At 41.0% G+C, this 17,459-nt stretch overlaps 2 protein-coding genes and 1 long non-coding RNA gene across 30 annotated transcripts in view; 1 reads left to right on the top strand and 2 right to left on the bottom strand.

Annotated features, from left to right (window-relative positions):
* LOC103641258 (ubiquitin carboxyl-terminal hydrolase MINDY-2) overlaps window positions 1-17,459 on the top strand; it is a 64,537-nt gene that overhangs the window by 44,376 nt on the left and 2,702 nt on the right. For 3 of the 25 annotated variants that reach the window (XM_020546565.3, XM_020546567.3, XM_020546564.3), the window contains one exon: window positions 7,647-8,404. The exons of 18 other annotated variants lie outside the window; for them this stretch is intronic. The gene's annotated coding sequence lies outside the window, so the exon portion shown is untranslated. Of the gene's footprint in view, window positions 1-7,646; window positions 8,405-17,459 lie in introns of those variants that run through there. 4 more of the 25 variants (XM_020546568.3, XM_020546570.3, XM_020546569.3 and 1 more) reach the window with 4 other exon arrangements.
* Window positions 186-6,553, bottom strand: LOC103641239 (uncharacterized). Of its 3 annotated transcripts, XM_035964180.1 has the most exons (14): window positions 6,456-6,553; window positions 6,288-6,375; window positions 5,978-6,171; window positions 5,838-5,886; window positions 5,681-5,762; window positions 4,571-5,592; window positions 4,167-4,476; window positions 3,975-4,070; window positions 3,810-3,895; window positions 3,629-3,713; window positions 3,454-3,526; window positions 3,331-3,379; window positions 3,142-3,223; window positions 186-3,048 (listed from the first exon to the last, which is right to left on the bottom strand). In XM_035964180.1, the coding sequence occupies exons 7-14, from the start codon at window positions 4,194-4,196 to the stop codon at window positions 2,884-2,886; spliced, it is 666 nt and encodes a 221-aa protein (XP_035820073.1). In that variant the 5' UTR covers window positions 4,197-4,476; window positions 4,571-5,592; window positions 5,681-5,762; window positions 5,838-5,886; window positions 5,978-6,171; window positions 6,288-6,375; window positions 6,456-6,553; the 3' UTR covers window positions 186-2,883. The 3 variants fall into 3 exon arrangements, with proteins under 3 accessions (XP_035820073.1, XP_023157081.1, XP_035820072.1); XM_023301313.2 differs by having other exon boundaries at window positions 186-3,223; window positions 5,838-6,171; XM_035964179.1 differs by lacking the exon at window positions 6,456-6,553 and having other exon boundaries at window positions 186-3,223; window positions 6,288-6,385.
* On the bottom strand, window positions 6,668-16,192 carry LOC118476086 (uncharacterized). 2 transcript variants are annotated; one of them, XR_004855411.1, is made up of 8 exons: window positions 9,856-16,192; window positions 9,424-9,737; window positions 9,204-9,354; window positions 8,404-9,095; window positions 8,213-8,254; window positions 7,578-7,692; window positions 7,015-7,177; window positions 6,668-6,755 (listed from the first exon to the last, which is right to left on the bottom strand). It is a non-coding gene; the product is annotated as an uncharacterized lncRNA (long non-coding RNA). The 2 variants fall into 2 exon arrangements; XR_004855412.1 differs by lacking the exon at window positions 8,213-8,254.

The following is a 17,459-nucleotide window of genomic DNA, read 5'->3' as shown; positions in this document are numbered from 1 at the left end:
AGTTTTCCAGGACAACTGTAATGTCTTTGAGATACTTTGAGCTCAGAAGATCCAATTCTGAAAGTTTGTTAAAAGGTTCTTCCTCCTCTTATTGACATTCATCCTCCTTTATACAGAGCAATAATTCTGGTATAAAAATCAGTGAAACAAACAAAAATAGAAAAAAACAAATATTCACCTTAAGCTTTTGCTTTCCATGTTCGCTTATTTGTCTTGCAAAAATAGACAAGCTACCAGCATCAGGTTTTTACAACCCATACTCTCGTGCGCATGCGCCTTCATTCTCCTGAACCTTTTTGTTGATTTTATCTTCAACAGGGATGTGCCTTAAAACCTTTTTGAGGACTGGATGTCCATGTTGTGAAATTGACTCTCTCCAATCACATTTAAGACGAGTACTTGACAGTACTGATTTCAAAGCATCTCACATCCGATGGTGCCAAGCGGCGTATCCTATGAATTTCAGAATATAATCCAGCTCTAGCCAATGAGGACCTCAGCGTCAGGGTACTCAATACACAATCCCAGAATCCATGAAGTCGACGTCGGTAGCCCTCAAGTTGTTGTGGGCTACACAATAAAGGTCTGCAGGGAGGTTCTGACAACTTATAGGCCAAGTGGGTAAAAAATGCCGGCAGACCAACCCATTTTATTCTATATAGCTCAATAATATTGTGAATGTAACTGGAGTAGTCATTGAATTTTGCCTTTTCAGAGAACTTGTCACAATAGGGTGCGCGGATTTCAGCACGGACCCCATCAATGACAACTATTGTACTAATGTCAAACTGTCCATTCCAACTTAATCCCGTGTTATGAGAAAAAATCATTTCTTGCAATAGATCCAGTCAAAAAACTCTTCCTATCTTTGTGGTATCAGCAATCTCTAAGGAAGTACCATCAACAAATATAGTTTTAGCTTCAGAGAACTCATTGCCAGGTACCTGAAAAAAATCCTCAAATGATGTTTCTCATGTTTCATGAATAAATTGAGGACCAGGCACAGACTTCTCATGCGATGTATCCTCTTCTGTAGGAATAAAGTGAGAACCATAACCATCTCTCTGAAAAATAAACACAATTTCAGTCTTCGCAGTTCGCATAATACAACAATGAGGACAACATGCATTGCTTATTGCCACAACTGATTGTACACTAATTTTCTTCAATGTAAGATGTCACTTTTTAAACAAAACGCAACATTACTTACAAGAAAGATAAGATTTCATGTATTAATAGTATGTATAAAGCATTCAGATATTACCGGTAGATATAGAAATATAAAAAAGGAAGACCTATTATAAATCAAATGTGAAGGGTAACATAGTACAAAATGAGACACAAAGTCATTGCAATTACAGATATATTTGATTTCGCAAACCAGTAAAAAAAATTGTAACAAAGCAAGGTCCATTTTATGGTTTATGCTAAGCATACCAAAAGAGCTGCATCGGGTCCTGAACACAATTGTGTCAGCCTGCAGTCTGAATATAATCCGTCATCATGTGGTGTAATCCCTTTAGAATTTGGCTTCATGAATGAGGTAGATGCTCACGAGGTACTTGTTTCAGGAACAAGTAAGAACCCTGAAGTGAGAAGCACACAATTTAATCCTCAATATGGTTATTGCTACCATTGTGGAGTTCTAAGTCAAGATAATAATGTGAGTTGAGGCAGAGGAACACCGAAGTTGACATGAGGGGAAGCAATAAAAAGAGATGTGAAAGAATGAGATATACCTAGAGATCTGTGTCTGAATAAGAGTGCTTGGAAAACGGCTATCGATGTGCCAGAACCTTGACTGCGGGTGTTTGTTGTGTTTCAACTCTAGCCTACTCCAACTTTCTTGGGACTGACACACTTGGTTGTTGTTGTGTTTATTGCTACCATTAATTGTAATAACACTAATATTTTTCAATGTAAAATGAATTTTCAAACAAGAACAAAAACAATATGACTTCCATGGAAGATTAAATTTCATGTATATGGGGAGAGGAGCCTTGACACCAACTCTGTAAGATTTGGGCACCTTCTAAATGCAAAATGTTTCTATGGTTGGCTATGAAAAAACAGATGCTGGACAGGTGACAGACTCGCTAAGAGAGGGCCCGATCATCCGGACAAATGTCCACTATGTGATCAAGAAGAGGAAACAGCACAACATCTTCTAATATCTTGTCTGACGGTAAGACAAGTATGGTTTATCTTGCTAAACTTGCTGCAGCTCACAGATTCAGTGCCTCAGCAAAATGAACGTAGCTTTGCTGACTGGTGGTGCAGAATAATGAAAAGAGTAAGGAAGCGGCAGAAAAAAGGAATAAATTCCCTCAGCATTCTTGTTGTTTGGTCTATCTGGAAGCATCGAAATGACTATGTTTTGAAAGGAGTTTCTCCTTCTATTAACACAATTCTAGGTGCCATCAAGGATGATCTTAGTCTTTGGGGTTTGGCAAGTGCTAAGAGGTTACAAGAGCTTAATCTTGTGCTTTCTTCATCAGCAAGCTAAGCCTCTAGGTTGTGTGTGTTTTTGTTTCAGTCATGTATCTGCTCCAACTTGTGTGTAGCTACCTTACTCATGTTCTGGTCCCCATATGAGTGATGATCATGTAGGGGACCCACCTATTTCTCTCTAATTTCAATGAAACGCAGCTCTCCTGCGCTTTAAAAAAATGTATATGTGGAGAGTAAATTGTATTTGACTACATCTACAACATAAATATATCACATATAGAAATAGAAATGAAAAAGAAAAAAATCATACCATAATAACAAAGCATTGTAGATACAGAAAATTAATTTATTTTGGGCCACATTAAATATATAGAAGCAGCTGCATCTAGCCCCATATAAATTGGTGTGAAGTTGCTGTCCAAATATACTCCATCACCATTGACCTGACAAGCCAAAGCTAAGAATGACCATAAGTTCACAATCACACAAAGAAATTATGAAAAATACAGAATAGCATACCCCGTCAAGCGTCTGCCAAACTACACGAGTTTCTAAATAATTAGAATCAGTGACTAGAGAATTTAATACTCCATTGATCTGCATAAGATCAAAACGGGTCAAAAAGGAAAAATAGAAGGCAACTAACATATCTTCTAAAGTAATAAAATACAACAAAAGTTGAGTTTTCACCATAACTATAGTATGGTAATGCTTGTTCCAGAACAGAATGCACGGAACATTCTCAACAAAGTCCTCTTGCAGCGAAACCAAGCTGTAGCATTGGCACATGGTTAGTTAAAATATTAACCAATGGCAAACAACAAATAGTTTCCAAACAAAAAAGACTGCACATAGAAAAAGGAAAACTAGGTATTTTACCCAATGGGAGTAAGTTGAGGTCCCCTTAGAAAATTCTTGATCTCCTCCGCTAAAAACATTGAACAAAATCAATAAGAGTGATGAAAAAGGTTGTGCAATGTGTAGCTGAAAAATAAAACTAACCATGTGGAAATCCAGGTTCATTAGAAGCCAACGTAAGACTTTCAAATGATACTTCGGGTCCGGTCAACAAATCCTAATAATTAGTATCATGAACGACATCATATAAGATGCTTGCGCACTGAATTCGAAAATTTGCACTAACGACATAATCAATGCTCATGATAAACTTGCTTACCCTAGCAGCAATCCAACCATGTCGAAGGTTGAGATCTAAGCAATCCAGAAGCAACCACTCTGGAGTCATTGTAAAACCATCCGTTCTGCAATGTCAAAATTGCAAATATTAGAACGTCAGCAGCCAGCGCAAACAACAAAGCAAAGAGAAAACCAGTTTATAAAGCTAGAACTACAATCACCTGGTGAAGATAACATCCATATCAAACCCTCCGGCCAGACTCTTCACCACATTCAATATCTGACTTTTTCTTTCATCAGAATAGTCCTATTGGAATAAATATATCCACAATCTTAGGCTGAAGGCCATGAAGGCAACCGAAATCAAGTTTTCAAGAGTTGCAAACCTGCATTTTCACACTTCCTCCAAGAAGAGCGAGGACAAGGCCAAGTAGATACTCCATTGACACCACAGTTTCATGTGGTTCAAAAGAGATGTCCCCCTGAGAATAGAACATTGCCTGTGGTAAAAAACATAATAAATCCAAATCATGAGGAAATTAAATAAAAAAATTGAAAGTAAAGTCAATTTCACTTACAGACTGCAATAAGGGCGCATGGGCCATCATTTATCTGGTGGATAACATGGGTAGATAGTCCAAGAAAATTGATAGGCCTAACATTCAAGTTGATATGCCTGCCCTGCAAGAAATAGGTTTGAGGGGCAACATTCCCATCATCTTTCTCCTCGGTCTCCTCATCATCTCTGTCCTCGTTACTATCCTCTTCTTTCCCATCATCTTTATCCTTGGTATCCTCATCATCTTTGTCCTTGTTACTATCCTTCTCTTTCTTCTTCAGATCCATCTTCTCTTTTATCCTTTTCTTTCTTTCAGTTTTCGTCAGTGGCTAAATCAAATGCATTTTCATTGAGTTAGCAAAACATGCCTAAAAATCAAATAGAGCAAGAACTTATAGTAGCACTTCAACATTCTGCTCTTACCAGTACTGATTGAATCTTAGAATCTGTAGGCACAAAGTTACAATCAACAAAAACTCCATCACCATTTGCCTAATAAACAACAACAACAACAACAACAAAGCCTTTTTGTCCCAAGCACGTTGGGGTGGGCTAGAGATGAAACCCCGTATGAAAACCTCAGAGCTCAACCCCCAAAGAGAAAAAAGGGGAAACAAAGGCAAAGGAGAACCGAAAAACGACGAAACGGGGAAACACATAAAAGAGATAAAACCCACAAGAACCAGCAAGATCTAAATGGGCACAAGAAAAGGTCAAACGATTAAAGAGGAAAAGCGAAACTATAAATCAAGGTTCTGGCACATGAATTGCACACTTCCACCCCTTCCTATCCACGGCGAGCTCTTTATCAATATTCCACTCCTTCAGGTCCCTCTTCACAGCCTCTGTCCACGTCAAGGTTGGTCGACCTCTACCTCTCTTCACATTCTCGGGACGCCTAATTATTCCGATATGCACTGGTGCCTCTTCAGATCTTCGTTGGATATGTCCAAACCATCTCAAACGATGTTGCATAAGCTTCTCCTCAATTGGTGCCACTCCTATTAGCATATTATAGTCACATGCAACATAAAAAATCAACTAGCATGTCCGACAAAAGGAGGTGTGCCGCAAACTGGTGCCGACAAGCTTGACCGACGTCCGGTCATGCCCAACAGGACTTTGTGCAGCAAACTGTTACCCGCCAGAAAGCCCGATGGCGTCGGCTAGGTCAGTGTCGGGCATGTCCAACGAGACCATGCGCAAGAAACTGTTGTCCGACAAACATACCCGACAACGTCGGATATGTAGAACCAGTGTATTAGTTTCCCCCTGTTTACTATTTGCCTAATTAACCATGCAAAAGAAAAACAGCTAGCATATTATAGTTACATTCAACATTAAAAGATCAACTAACATACCTGCGTTAACCTTTCCCACACAGCATCGGTTTCAGTTCTCAACAAGGACAAATCGTTCAGCAACACATATATTTTGTCTTCAAACTATAAAATAAAGAAATATATTAGGAGCAAATATTCACTCACTTTATGACCGGAAGGGTCAATATCTCGGAACAAATCAATAGCTCACCTTAGATATTGTAATTAAGTTTTCATTCCAGATCAGGACAGTAGGTTGTAACGCTCTGAGGTCATTATGTAAGGAAGAGAATCTGCACCCAATAATATAAACAGTTTTAAAAGCAACAAAAGAGGTAACACTTGAACATATATAAACTTCCATTTACCCATATCGGGTTAGCTGAGGGCCCTGCAAAAATGTTGAGATTGTTGCACCTAAAAATAGTGAACAAAGAAACGAAGTATCGGGAACTTGCAAATATAGTTTTGTGCAGAAAAATTGAACACTTGTGTTGTCGAGATTTACAAGAAGTAGAATCAAGTTCTTTTTCTGATCCAGTTTTAGAGAATGCAAGCGCTGTATAGAACATATCATCTTCATATCGACCATGCTTTTGAGGCCCTGAATTTGTCTTGGGGTCGAATTGATTCATAGATAGCAAGATTATACGAAAGTTTGGAGTAGGAGCTTCCACATATCGAGGAGTCCAACTCAGCATCCTAATGAAATATCAAAGTATCAGCCTTGAAATACCCCAATAAAGATATCAAAGCTTACAGAAATGCAGATGCCTTGAATCAACTAATATTTAAATAAGCCTATGTATAATGGGTACCTGGGGATCTACCAACCAGCCATGGCGTAGAGGGACACCAAGAAAACCAAACAGTGCAGTTTCAAAGGTCTTCTCTAAGCCACAAGAGCTGAAAAATGGACATCATAAACATTATACTCTGAGAAGGGCAATCACACATACTCACAATTAAATCAGTATCACAATTACCTAGAAAATGTCACATCAAAGTATAAGCTGCATGTAAGCTTCGGCAATACACCAAGAACTTGTTTATTGAACTCTGATAGTTCCAAGTTCTGTTCCAACTGCAGTATAAGTGGACAATAGCTTAGCTTTTGAGTTAATGGACATTCATTTTCAAAACACTTGCATATATACAGTTGCATGCCTGCATTTGTGTATTGCCACACAAAAGAGGCCTCTGGACAAGATGGATGAGATGGCTCTCCAACACTTTCTTGATATCTAAATCGAGGGTTATTTTCTCTCCAAGCAGGAGAACGTTGCCTGCAGTGGCACAGGAACAAGAAGTGAATGAACTCTGTCCTAGGCATTTCCAATAAGCTCCATGAAGTGAGGGTGAAACCTTTTTTTGAGAGGGCAAATACACTACAAATGATATTCAATGCCGATCTATTAACTTGTTTGGTTGTACACGCGCATGTAAAAGTAAGTAAACAACGCAAATTCCGGGTAACTGGCCAAGCCACTAAAGTAGATATACAGAGAAGAAAAAAAAACTAAAAATGCAACCACATTGACTTACATATTGCTACTAGGGAGCACCGTGTATCCTTTTCCTTGAGGATAATGGGTGTGCGCCGACCAAGAAATTCGATAACCCTTGTCGGATACCACACAACAGCAGGGACATTTTTGTTCCTTTTCTTCTTTTTCCCCATATCAAACGGCTGTTCCTGATTCCGCAACTGCGGAGGACGGTGCAGAGTTGGCAAAACATTATCCAAATGAAACAATGAATATCCACAATATCCAAGAGGCACAAAAAATTATGCTAATTTCCTTGTCAAAGAACACAGACAAATATGAAAGATGACAATACTTCATGCCTATAATAAATGCCATATCGTATTTTAGTTTCAAATAAGGGAATACAGCTCAAAGACAAACTTGAAACACAGGTACATCGATATGATCTTATAGCCCAAGAGTGAAATTTTGTCCTAGATGGGTTCTTGTTTCATGTGTTTCCTTAAAGTATGCACAACGACTTCTTCACACTGAACTTCATAATTAATTATTAAAAACGCTTTAATAATGAATTTTAACTATACAAACTTCAGTGGATCACCTTGAAACCAATATTACCTCTGCTTTAGTCTTTTTGTAGATCATCACTTCATCTTTGACTATTCTGTCGATTATTTCTTTTTCAAGCTCGGTACATAAATCAGGTTCATTTAGAAGAATTGCATCAACAACACTGTTCAAGGAAAAAAAATCATTTGAGTACAAGCTCACATGCAGTAATCATAGATGGCATGTATTCTTTCTATATACCCACTGTGAGTATGTTTAACCTACTCGGAATAGAAGTTGCATGACAGGCTGGCAAGAACTAAACCAGTCATAGAATCAATATCCTGAGCAGGTTTCATCTTGAATGTTATTTTTACTTTCAGTAAAGAAGCGCACAGCAAAAGATAGAAGTGGTAACTGCACACTGTGAGATGACAGCATGCAGCAACTCCAACCATAAGTAGCCTAACATACAATTCTTGGCAAGATAACTGTTGTAGGAAAGACAAGCAGAAACACAATACAGCAGGGTGCAAAATGACATATATGCAGCAACACCAAGCATAAGTAGTTTCAAGGTGTTCCTGGCAAGATACTTCTGGAGGAAAGACAAAGCGAAAACTCAATACAGCAGGGAGCAAAAATACAAAATTTGCTAACGACGACTCATACTGAAAATCATGAAGACTGACAGGTGACCTAACTGGATGCTCTGTTATTTGCACCGGTGCATTGAAGAAGACATCCTGCCATACAAAGGTTTTTATTGAAATTCAAAGTTTATAATGCGTGAGAATACATTATCCAAAAATATGACTTGTAAACAGGGAAAACTGTTTTTGTACAAATACATGTAAAATAAAGCACAGATTCAAATAAAAGTGATTGTTCTTACATGTCGTAATCCTCTTCATTTATCTTAAGTACTTGATAGCCATACTTCACAGCCTGTTTATCAGCACACTTCAGGAAATACTCGCGACCTTCATTTCCTAACCCTGGTATTCATACAGATGAAAGCCAATTTTAACACAATAAGAACAATATAATGACAAAAAAATGTATTCATGTAATAAGTCATCCAACAATCAGATTGGTCTGATTGTTCCTTGAAAATGACCAATAATTGTACTCGTGCTCATGACAAACCCCTACATTGATGTCGTAACTATATTAACATTCGTGACCAACAGAAACATAACGCTCTAACCAAGTTGAGAACCGGGTGCATTAGTAACAGCGATCATTCTCATGTGATCTGCGACTAGGCGGTATGCCGTATCAACTCCATCTGTATCAGCAGCACCAACCTTACCTGTGTAATCCTTGAAACCTTTACAAGTACGATGCATATTATTAAATGTCATTGACCATGGAAATCAATAATATTACACAGCCAGCTATTGTAACTTGAAGTGGACACGGAAAACTTACCCAATAGACTTGACGAATTACATAAGCGTATACATCCAAGTCATAGTGGCTTTCTTTCTTTTGAAGAATGGCAGCTAAACATTCAAGATTAATCCCTGTTAAGACATGCTTAGCTTGGAAAGGCTCCAAGACGCCATCTGCTTGCCGATCGAACTAAAAATGAAGGAAAGATATGAGTAAAGTAGAGACATTGTGTAGCAATAGAACTTAACAGCTGAGAAGTTTCGCATGCAAAAGATCTAAAAAGAACAGAAAACCAACCTCAACAAACACAAGACGGCATATGTCAACAAGCTTGCCATCCGTTATGTTCCTTACGGAATCAACACCATCATTGTTGTCCGAACAATCAAGGAAAAAAACCAATACATGGCCCACAAGGACCAGTTTCACCGGGCATCCAAAAATCAACCTATTGAAGCACTCAGTCGATAAATGTCCACATAAATTCAAAGCAAAATTGATAAGACATAACAAGTACCTTGGACATGGAAGGCAAGATTTTTCTGCTCCTATATATTTCTGCAAGGTATTTCTTGACTCGTCGACCGAACTCAAACAAGAGGACATATCACCACTAAAGTATGAGGCATATATTCTAGACTGAGGTAACTTGTATTTCTGCATATTGAAGAACGAGCCATCAATAGGTAATGAGAAGGTGGCCTTAAATAGAACATCACTAGGAGATGGCAACCTCACGTGCTGATTTTCCCCGAAATAGGAGAAAAATGCCTCACGAACATTCTCCACCGACCATTCCATCCACCATGATAATGTAGCCATCAATATGGACTAGAGAACAGCAAAAAAAAGGATGCAGATGAAGCACCAAACAACGTGTCAACGAAAATCAATCTGCAGCCTGGAACTCGAAGGTGGGGATGTAGAGAAGAGGGCGGCACGGGTTGACCTGTGAGTCCGGAGCACCAACAGTCGAGAACGGATCACGGACGGCGAGCGTGGGCGGCTAGGAGGCACGACTTCCGGACCGACAGCAGTTTGAAGGGGGGTATCTCCAACGCTACAGACCCAAATCAAAGACCCAAACACCCGATCGGGTGGCCGTGCAGCCAAAGGGACATCACCGAGAAGTGCCGATCTCCAACCGAAGGCCAAAAATGGAGATCAGGCCGGAGCGTCGACCGGGATCTCGGGCGGTGGACGTGTGGCGGCGAGGCACGGCCGCGATAGAGCAAGGCGGGGAGCGACGACAGCGGGGAGTAGACGCCCTCCTCGACAACCTCGAAGACGCTAGGGAAGCGCTTGAGGAGCGCGATGAGAAGATTTTCCTATTGTCCAATATGCAGATGACACCCTTTTGATAATGGAAGCATGTCCAAATCTTTTATTTTTCCTAAAAGGCATCCTCAATACATTTGCAGCATCATCAGGTCTCAGAGTGAACCACAACAAATCAAGCATCTATCCAATTAATGTTAACTCTGAAAAAATGGAGATTCTCTCAAGAACGTTCAATTGTCAGACCGGATCAATGTCATTTACCTACCTTGGTCTACCTTTGGGTTTTTCAAAGCCAAGACTTCAGCATTTTCTTCCACTGATACACAGAATCGAAAGGAGATTAACCTGTTCCTCTAAATTCTTATCTAAAGCTGGACGACTGTAGTTGGTAAACTCAGTTTTTTCAGCATTGCCAACCTTCTTTATGTGTACACTCAAGATTCCAGCTTCTATCATCAAAAAGATTGACATTTACAGGAAACATTGCCTTTGGAGAGGGAATGACACAAACTCAAAAAAAAACTCTAGTTGCGACGTTCGCCGTCGGGGACTTCAAACTGTGAAGAAATGGAAGTGCAGGGATTTTTCTGCAAGTGTCAGCGACTCACAGAAATAGTGCAGGGAACTCAGATCGAGTTATTCAAAACGCAGGGGGTCTATTCGCAAAGTTTGCACGCGGGCGCGCGCGTGGGCGCGCTTCTGCCCTAGCTGGCCGGTTCGGGTCGGATTCAGCCCAGAACTGTTCCTTTTTCTTTTTCTATTGGACTTTGGAAATCTATAAGAAATTGTAGAAAAATCCTAAAAATACCAGACCAATTTTGCTAGACTTCTAATTTACTATAGAATTTAATAAAAATAGTTTCATGATTTTTAGTCCAAAAAGGAAATTATAGAGTATTTAAAATAGCCAAAAACCTTGCTTCTGGATTTTTAGAGGATAAATAATAAATCCAAAATTTACTAAACTTTTAGGGTAAACTCTAAATAATATTTAGAAGCCTTGGGTAAAGTTTGGTATGATTTGGACCATGTTTGATACTTAGAACCCAAAACCCTATCCCCTGCCCTATGAACCTCACTATTAACTCCGAAAACACTAAGTTCTCGGAGATCCGTAAAGGAAAGTTGTATTCAAGACTTTAGATAATAAACTTTTATTATCTTTGCACTCTCATGAGCATTACATGGGCATTCATTATTATGTATGGCTATATTTAGAAAACGAAGAGTAAGTAGAAGTCGAAGAAGCGAAGACTTCACCACCACCTGAGGAACATCAGGCAGGCAACTGCTTTTATTTTGATATCTGTGGAACAGAGCCTGATTCACCAGTAACACAAGGCAAGCCCCGGTGCATTTGCCACCTCCTTGTTGCTTTTAAAATCTTTCTCACTTACTTGATGCATTAGGTAATAGGAGTTGTGTGCTAAACCAATTCCTGCATTTCCTTCCTTGGATTTGATTACCTCTTAAATCCCTGTTTCACAAAAGGTTTTTCTTATGCTTAGCCTTGCTTTAGAAAAACAAAATAATTTGTTTTCACAAAGGATGGTGCTTCAAAGGGGTTGGGATGTTTTCGAAAATAAAACTTGATGGTGGATCCATGATGGGTTCAACATCGGAAAAGATGTACCTCTGCCAGGTACCAAACTTTGGGCTGAAATGATAAAGCTGAGACCGGGCGGGTGACTTGCACGAGAAGAGAGTCTCGGTGTAGTGTCTCCGTCTGAGTCGATTAAGTACCGTCTCGATGTAGGCTTGCTGACCGAGGACCCTTTAACTGGTCATATGCCTCGTCATGGGTAAGCTTTGCCTCGGGCAGACTAATACCAGATTAAGATAACACGCAATGGGAGTGGAGAGATGGCGAGAGTAGCGTGTACCCTCCGTGGCAATAGGCTGGACGGTGGTGTATCTGTGCTCTCGGTTGGCGTGAACCTGATCTGGTCTTAAGAACCCCGGTGGCGAGTTGACATATGCAAGGGTTAAGTGCTACATATGTCGTGTGATTGGAGATCTTCAGCTGAGTATAATCGATTTGGATCGTCGTAACTTCGCGGATATGAAGACTTGGTCACTGCCCTATACGTAGAACTCCAGTGAAGATGAAGGGTTGTTAAGAAATTGGCTAGTGCAGGTCAAGTGATTGAACTAGGGTAGAAAGAACTCTAGTTGCAGGTAATTTTACTTAACCTGACAAATAAAACTGGATTTTTAAGGATCCACTATTTGTAAGCATTTCTGCAAACAGAGTCATTGATTATTAATAAGCCTTACCTTGACTTCCTTAAAGCCAGCATATCCTTGAGAGTCTTTTACTTTGTCGGGTAAGTCTTGCGAAAGTACACTTCGTACTCAGGGCTTTGTCCCATGTGGTTTTAGGTGAGGAAGCGGCAAACTTTTGCTGCTTTTGTTCAAAGGTGGTTCCCAAAGAAGAAAGCCAGGAGTGAAGCTTCAGGAGGAAAGGATCCTCCGTTCAAACTTTTGTTTAATGTCTATCGGGAGGGGTTTTTGCCTCCCAGTGATGTAATAATAATACTCAGCACTCTTATATTTATTTCTGGTCTATAATAAACCAACTCTTTCTTACTTTTAATATATGGTAAGTTATTGTAATTGCTTCCGCATTTTCGTACCTCCGATGTATTGTAATATCTGCGTGACGGGTGAAACGCTCTTGGAAAAGGTAAGGAATACAGATACCGAACTTGTCAAGTGATTCAGGGGCACCTGCAGGGTTGTCTGAGGTCTGTTGGACAAGGAAAACTGTAGGTGGGCCTAATGACTTGCTAGGTTCTGTCACACTAATCCTAGCCCTTCGATCGGGATCTGACCGCCCCCCTCTCTCCCCCTCACCCGCGCCTCTGCCTCTGGGCCCGACCGGTCAGCCCACCCTGACCCGCTGACGCCCTAGCCCCGCTTATCAGCCGTGCCCGCGCGCCCGCCCGCACGATCTAATCTCAGCCGTCGGTTTCTGATCCAACGGTTGAGTGAGCCCGATACCCCTTCGCGTGGTTGTTTTGCTTAAGAACCCCCCTGGTTTTTGGAAATCAACCTGCCGTCCTCTGTTTTAACGCATAGGTCCGTGGTTTGTTTTAATTAGACCCCTAGACTTTTATTTAATCACAGATTTAGCCCTAATTTCATATTTCAAACTTCAAAACTTGTTTATTTCATATCTTTTTCATATGAACTCCAAATTTAGTGGTTCAAATTGCAAAATGTTCACCAAATTATTCTTTGTTCAAATAAAATATGACCAACTGTAATCTGTATACTTTAATTTTTACACTTAGAATATAGAATTAAAGTATAAGTTGATTTATTTATTTAATGAAATAAATAAAAGGAGAACCCTAGGAATAAAGTATATTCAATCTTGTGAGATTAGTGTTATGCATTACTTGGATTTAGTGTTGGCTTAACCTTTAGGCCTTAATGACATAAATAGAATTAGGAATGTAATTATGGATAATACTTAAAAGATAATCAAATTCCTAAATGAGAGTAGTTTATATTATAATTCTAGCTTTCCTTTGTTTTAATCACTACTTAACCTTTTTGAGCTATGTTCCAAACATTTAGAGAGTAATCAATTTCCCAATTAGGATTAGTCCATTTTTATAACTTGATATCATTCTCCTACACTTAATATTATACCTTTTTGAGTTATGTGCCAATGTTTGTACATGTTTGATGTGCTGTTCATTTATACTTTTCTAAATGTATTGAATGTATGCTCGCTTTACTTAGACAACGAACAATTCGAGGTTCCTGAGTGTGTTGTTGGAGACCTCCCTGAACAACAAGCTGGTGAAGGCAAGTGTCCTCAGACCTATCATGTCCTACTTTACTTTATAATCCACTGTCCCGCATTACATTATTGAAACTTAAGGATTCACTAGTCTGTATTTACCTTACCCTTGTTTACCTTTTTGGGCTAATCATGGTTAGCTTATGCTATTGCTTTAACTTAATCAATGAACATGATATGATCTTTTATGATACGATGATGTTATCCCGATGGGGTCCTTATGATTACTTTAGGGGACTCAGGCTGTTTGGGGAGTGACAACCCGGGATAACAGTGCAACCATGAGGGTGGAATGAGACAGCTGAGACGCCTTTAGCTGATTAATTAGAGGAACCAGATGAGTAGTTGGCTTCGCCGTAGGGCCGTCAATGGGGTCCGGGCACAATACTTGCTCTGCCGAGGCTGGTTGCAGAGGTTCTTTGATTTGGTTTTGTTAGTCACCCTTCCTCTAGGGAGATGTACTGTGTTTATCAAACTGGAGAAACCTAACGGGCGACTATGACCTCTGGGAAATCTTTGTAAAGGCTACGTAGTGAGACCCTGCTAGGTCACCTTGGTAGTGATCAATGGAGAGGCTAGAACCCCGGGCAGAATGGGAATCATGACTTGTGGGTAAAGTGTGCGACCTCTGCAGAGTGTTAGAAACTGGTATATCAGCCGTGCTCACGGTTATGAGCAGCCTTGGGATCCTCTTCGATTAGAAGAACAATGGTTACTTTTGTGATGATGATTAACAATGGTGATTATAATTCTGATCTCTGGTATTTCCTCTTGGAGGGAGTGCCTCTGGGTAATAACTGGGTTATTACTAAAACTTGGCTCTACTTATAGTAATAAAACTTGACTAACTAAAAGCAACTGCTTAACCTTAAACTCCACATACAGCTAGTCCACTTTAGCCAAACGGGACATTTGCTGAGTACGTTGAAGTGTACTCACCCTTGCTTTACAAACCACCCCACCCCAGGTTGTCCCCACTGTTCTCAGTGCTCAGGAGGTGAAGCTGGTAACATGGAGGACTTTGAGGAGTTCTAGGACTACGACGGGTTCTAGTTTATTTTAGTGGCAAACCCCCAGTCAGCTGCCTGTGTAGGCTTACATTCTACGTTTCGTTACTCCACACTTTGATGTTATTGTTAAACACTATGTTTATGTAATAGACTCTATGGATGTCTCCGATATCTTGATGTAACTAAGTACCTTTCCGCTATTTAATTCAAGCATTGTGTGATGATGTCCAATTATATAATCGTTGTGTACGTGAGTTCTGATCCTGGCACGTACATAGTTCGCATTCGGTTTACCTTCCAAAACCGGGTGTGACACACGTCGTATAGTCGTATCCCTTTTCCCCGCCTCCATGGCTTCCACCACCTCGAGCTCGAGGTGGATTCCGGTTATTGGTGTGTGTCACTGAACTAACGAGGGCTGGGTCGATTCAGGCGCGCGCGGAAGTGCTACCGTTCGTGGAGGTGGACCTCAAGCGCACGACGCTGAGCGTCATGGAGAAAGCCAAGGAGCTCCGCATGCAGGTACACGCTCCGCTCAATCCACATGCTAACGCCCAATCTAAATCACGAACATGAGTCCAGATCGTTTCCTTTCTTTTGATTTTTTCTCTTAATCGCAACAAGGTTTGGGCGTGCTGAACTGATGCAAGTGTTTGGCGATGACCACCTCGTAGCTTCCGACCTCAGATCCAGACTTCTTCTCAGGTAATCCACCTCCTTCCCTTCTTGATTTGTTGGTTGGGCGGCCTGCCTCCCCGTTCTTCTCCCCCATTCTATTATTCTTGCACAGGGCCGATGGACTGTGGATCTTCGATCTAGAGACCCGCGACGGGTTGGGTGCTGCCTGGACGCCGTCAAGCGTCATGGCGCGGGGCGAGCTCAGCCGCGGTGGCCTCCATGGCACGGTGAAAGCTCCGATGGCGGCGACACAACAAGTGGGCGACGAGGAACGGCGGCGGTGGCTTGCGGGATTTTTTATTTGGTGTTGGGTGTTTTAGCACCGGATGATATCACTGGTCGGTGCTATTTGTCATTTCTAGCCTCGGTTGTAGCAGCTGGTGCTAGAAGTTGTGAGATTTAGCGACGCTTTCTTAGCACCGGTTGCAAAAAGGCGGTGTATCTCTGCTAGTGACTATAAATATAACATGATCGACCTCCTTGAGTGATACGAAGCTTCCATAATTCTTTCATGGTAATCAGAGCCACCTCTTCCATATGCATCTAGTTTGGTTAGAATTGCTTGACGGTGAGCTTCTCTACTTCGTCGACGATGCTGCCGGCGCTTGGACCTCCGGTTTCAGAGAAACTTGCGAGGGATAACTTCCTCTTATGGAGAGCCCAATTCATGCCTGTTCTCAGGGGTGCACAATTGATGCGCTATCTGGATGAGAAGATAGAGATTCCGCCAGAAAAGATCACCATCTTGGGAGACGACAAGAAACCAGCGATTGTCCCCAACCCAGAATACTTGGTATGGGTGGCACAGGACCAACAAGTGGTAGCCTATCTTCTGAACTCGCTTACGAAGGGAACTCTCGGACATGTTGCTACCGTAGAGACCTCGACTGAAGCATGGAAGGCTCTCAGCGAGTCGTTTGCTGCGCAATCCAAGGCCAAAGTTGCAAACTTGAGATATGCGCTGAGAAACACAAAGAAAGGTTCGATGACAATGTCACAGTACTTCAGCAAGATGAAGAAGTTTGCTGATGAACTTGCCTCGGCTGGAAAAGTACTTGAAGATGAAGAGATTGTGTCCTATATTCTCAATGCACTAGACTCGACATATACTCCATTGGTGTCATCTGTCATATCGAGGATGGATGCAATCTCTGTAAATGACCTATATTCCCAAGCACATGGATATGAACATCGCCAGGATATGTTGCGTAGAGATGAAGATGGCTTTTCGTCAGCCAATGTCGCTATGCGCGGGTGTGGCCACGACAGAAGTGGTTCCCGTGGAGGTCGAAATCCTGGACGTGGACAGAACCAAGGCAATGGTCGTCGTGGTAGTTTTGGAAGGTTAGGACAAAGCAACTCCAGCAACAACAAAACAATCTGCCAGATCTGTGGCAGATCGAATCACACCGCGTTGGACTGTTGGTACCGATATGATGAAGATGATCCAAAGAGTGAAGATAAATTTGCTGGTGTTATTGCTCCCTCCTACGACGTGGACACTAATTGGTACATGGATACCGGTGCCATAGATCACATCACAGGAGAAGTTGACAGTTCGTGACAAATATCAGGGGCAAGATCAAATTCACGCGGCTAACGGAAAAGGTATGCAAATTAGCCATATTGGCAGTACTTTGATTCGTTCCCCTATTTGTCCACTCAAACTCAATAATGTTCTCTATGTTCCTAGCTCTAAGTTAAATATTTGCTCGGTTCACAAAATATCTAGAGATGATAATGTGTTTTTTGAATACCATCCATGGTATT

The sequence above is a fragment of the Zea mays genome, chromosome 1, assembly GCF_902167145.1.
Source record: "Zea mays cultivar B73 chromosome 1, Zm-B73-REFERENCE-NAM-5.0, whole genome shotgun sequence".
Taxonomy (NCBI): Eukaryota; Viridiplantae; Streptophyta; class Magnoliopsida; order Poales; family Poaceae; genus Zea; species Zea mays.
Note: the sequence above shows the minus strand (reverse complement) of the source record. Positions and strands in the feature narration are given on the sequence as shown.

Bases quoted from the DNA above. Each gene is read 5' to 3' on its own strand.
- LOC103641239 (XM_023301313.2), bottom strand. From the start codon at position 4,196: ATGATGGCCCATGCGCCCTTATTGCAGTCT. The intron at 3,896-3,974 runs GTTTGCAACTCT...TTATTCCAATAG, and splicing joins GAGGAAGTGTGAAAATGCAG to GACTATTCTGATGAAAGAAA. The intron at 3,714-3,809 runs GTGATTGTAGTT...TTGACATTGCAG, and splicing joins ATGGATGTTATCTTCACCAG to AACGGATGGTTTTACAATGA.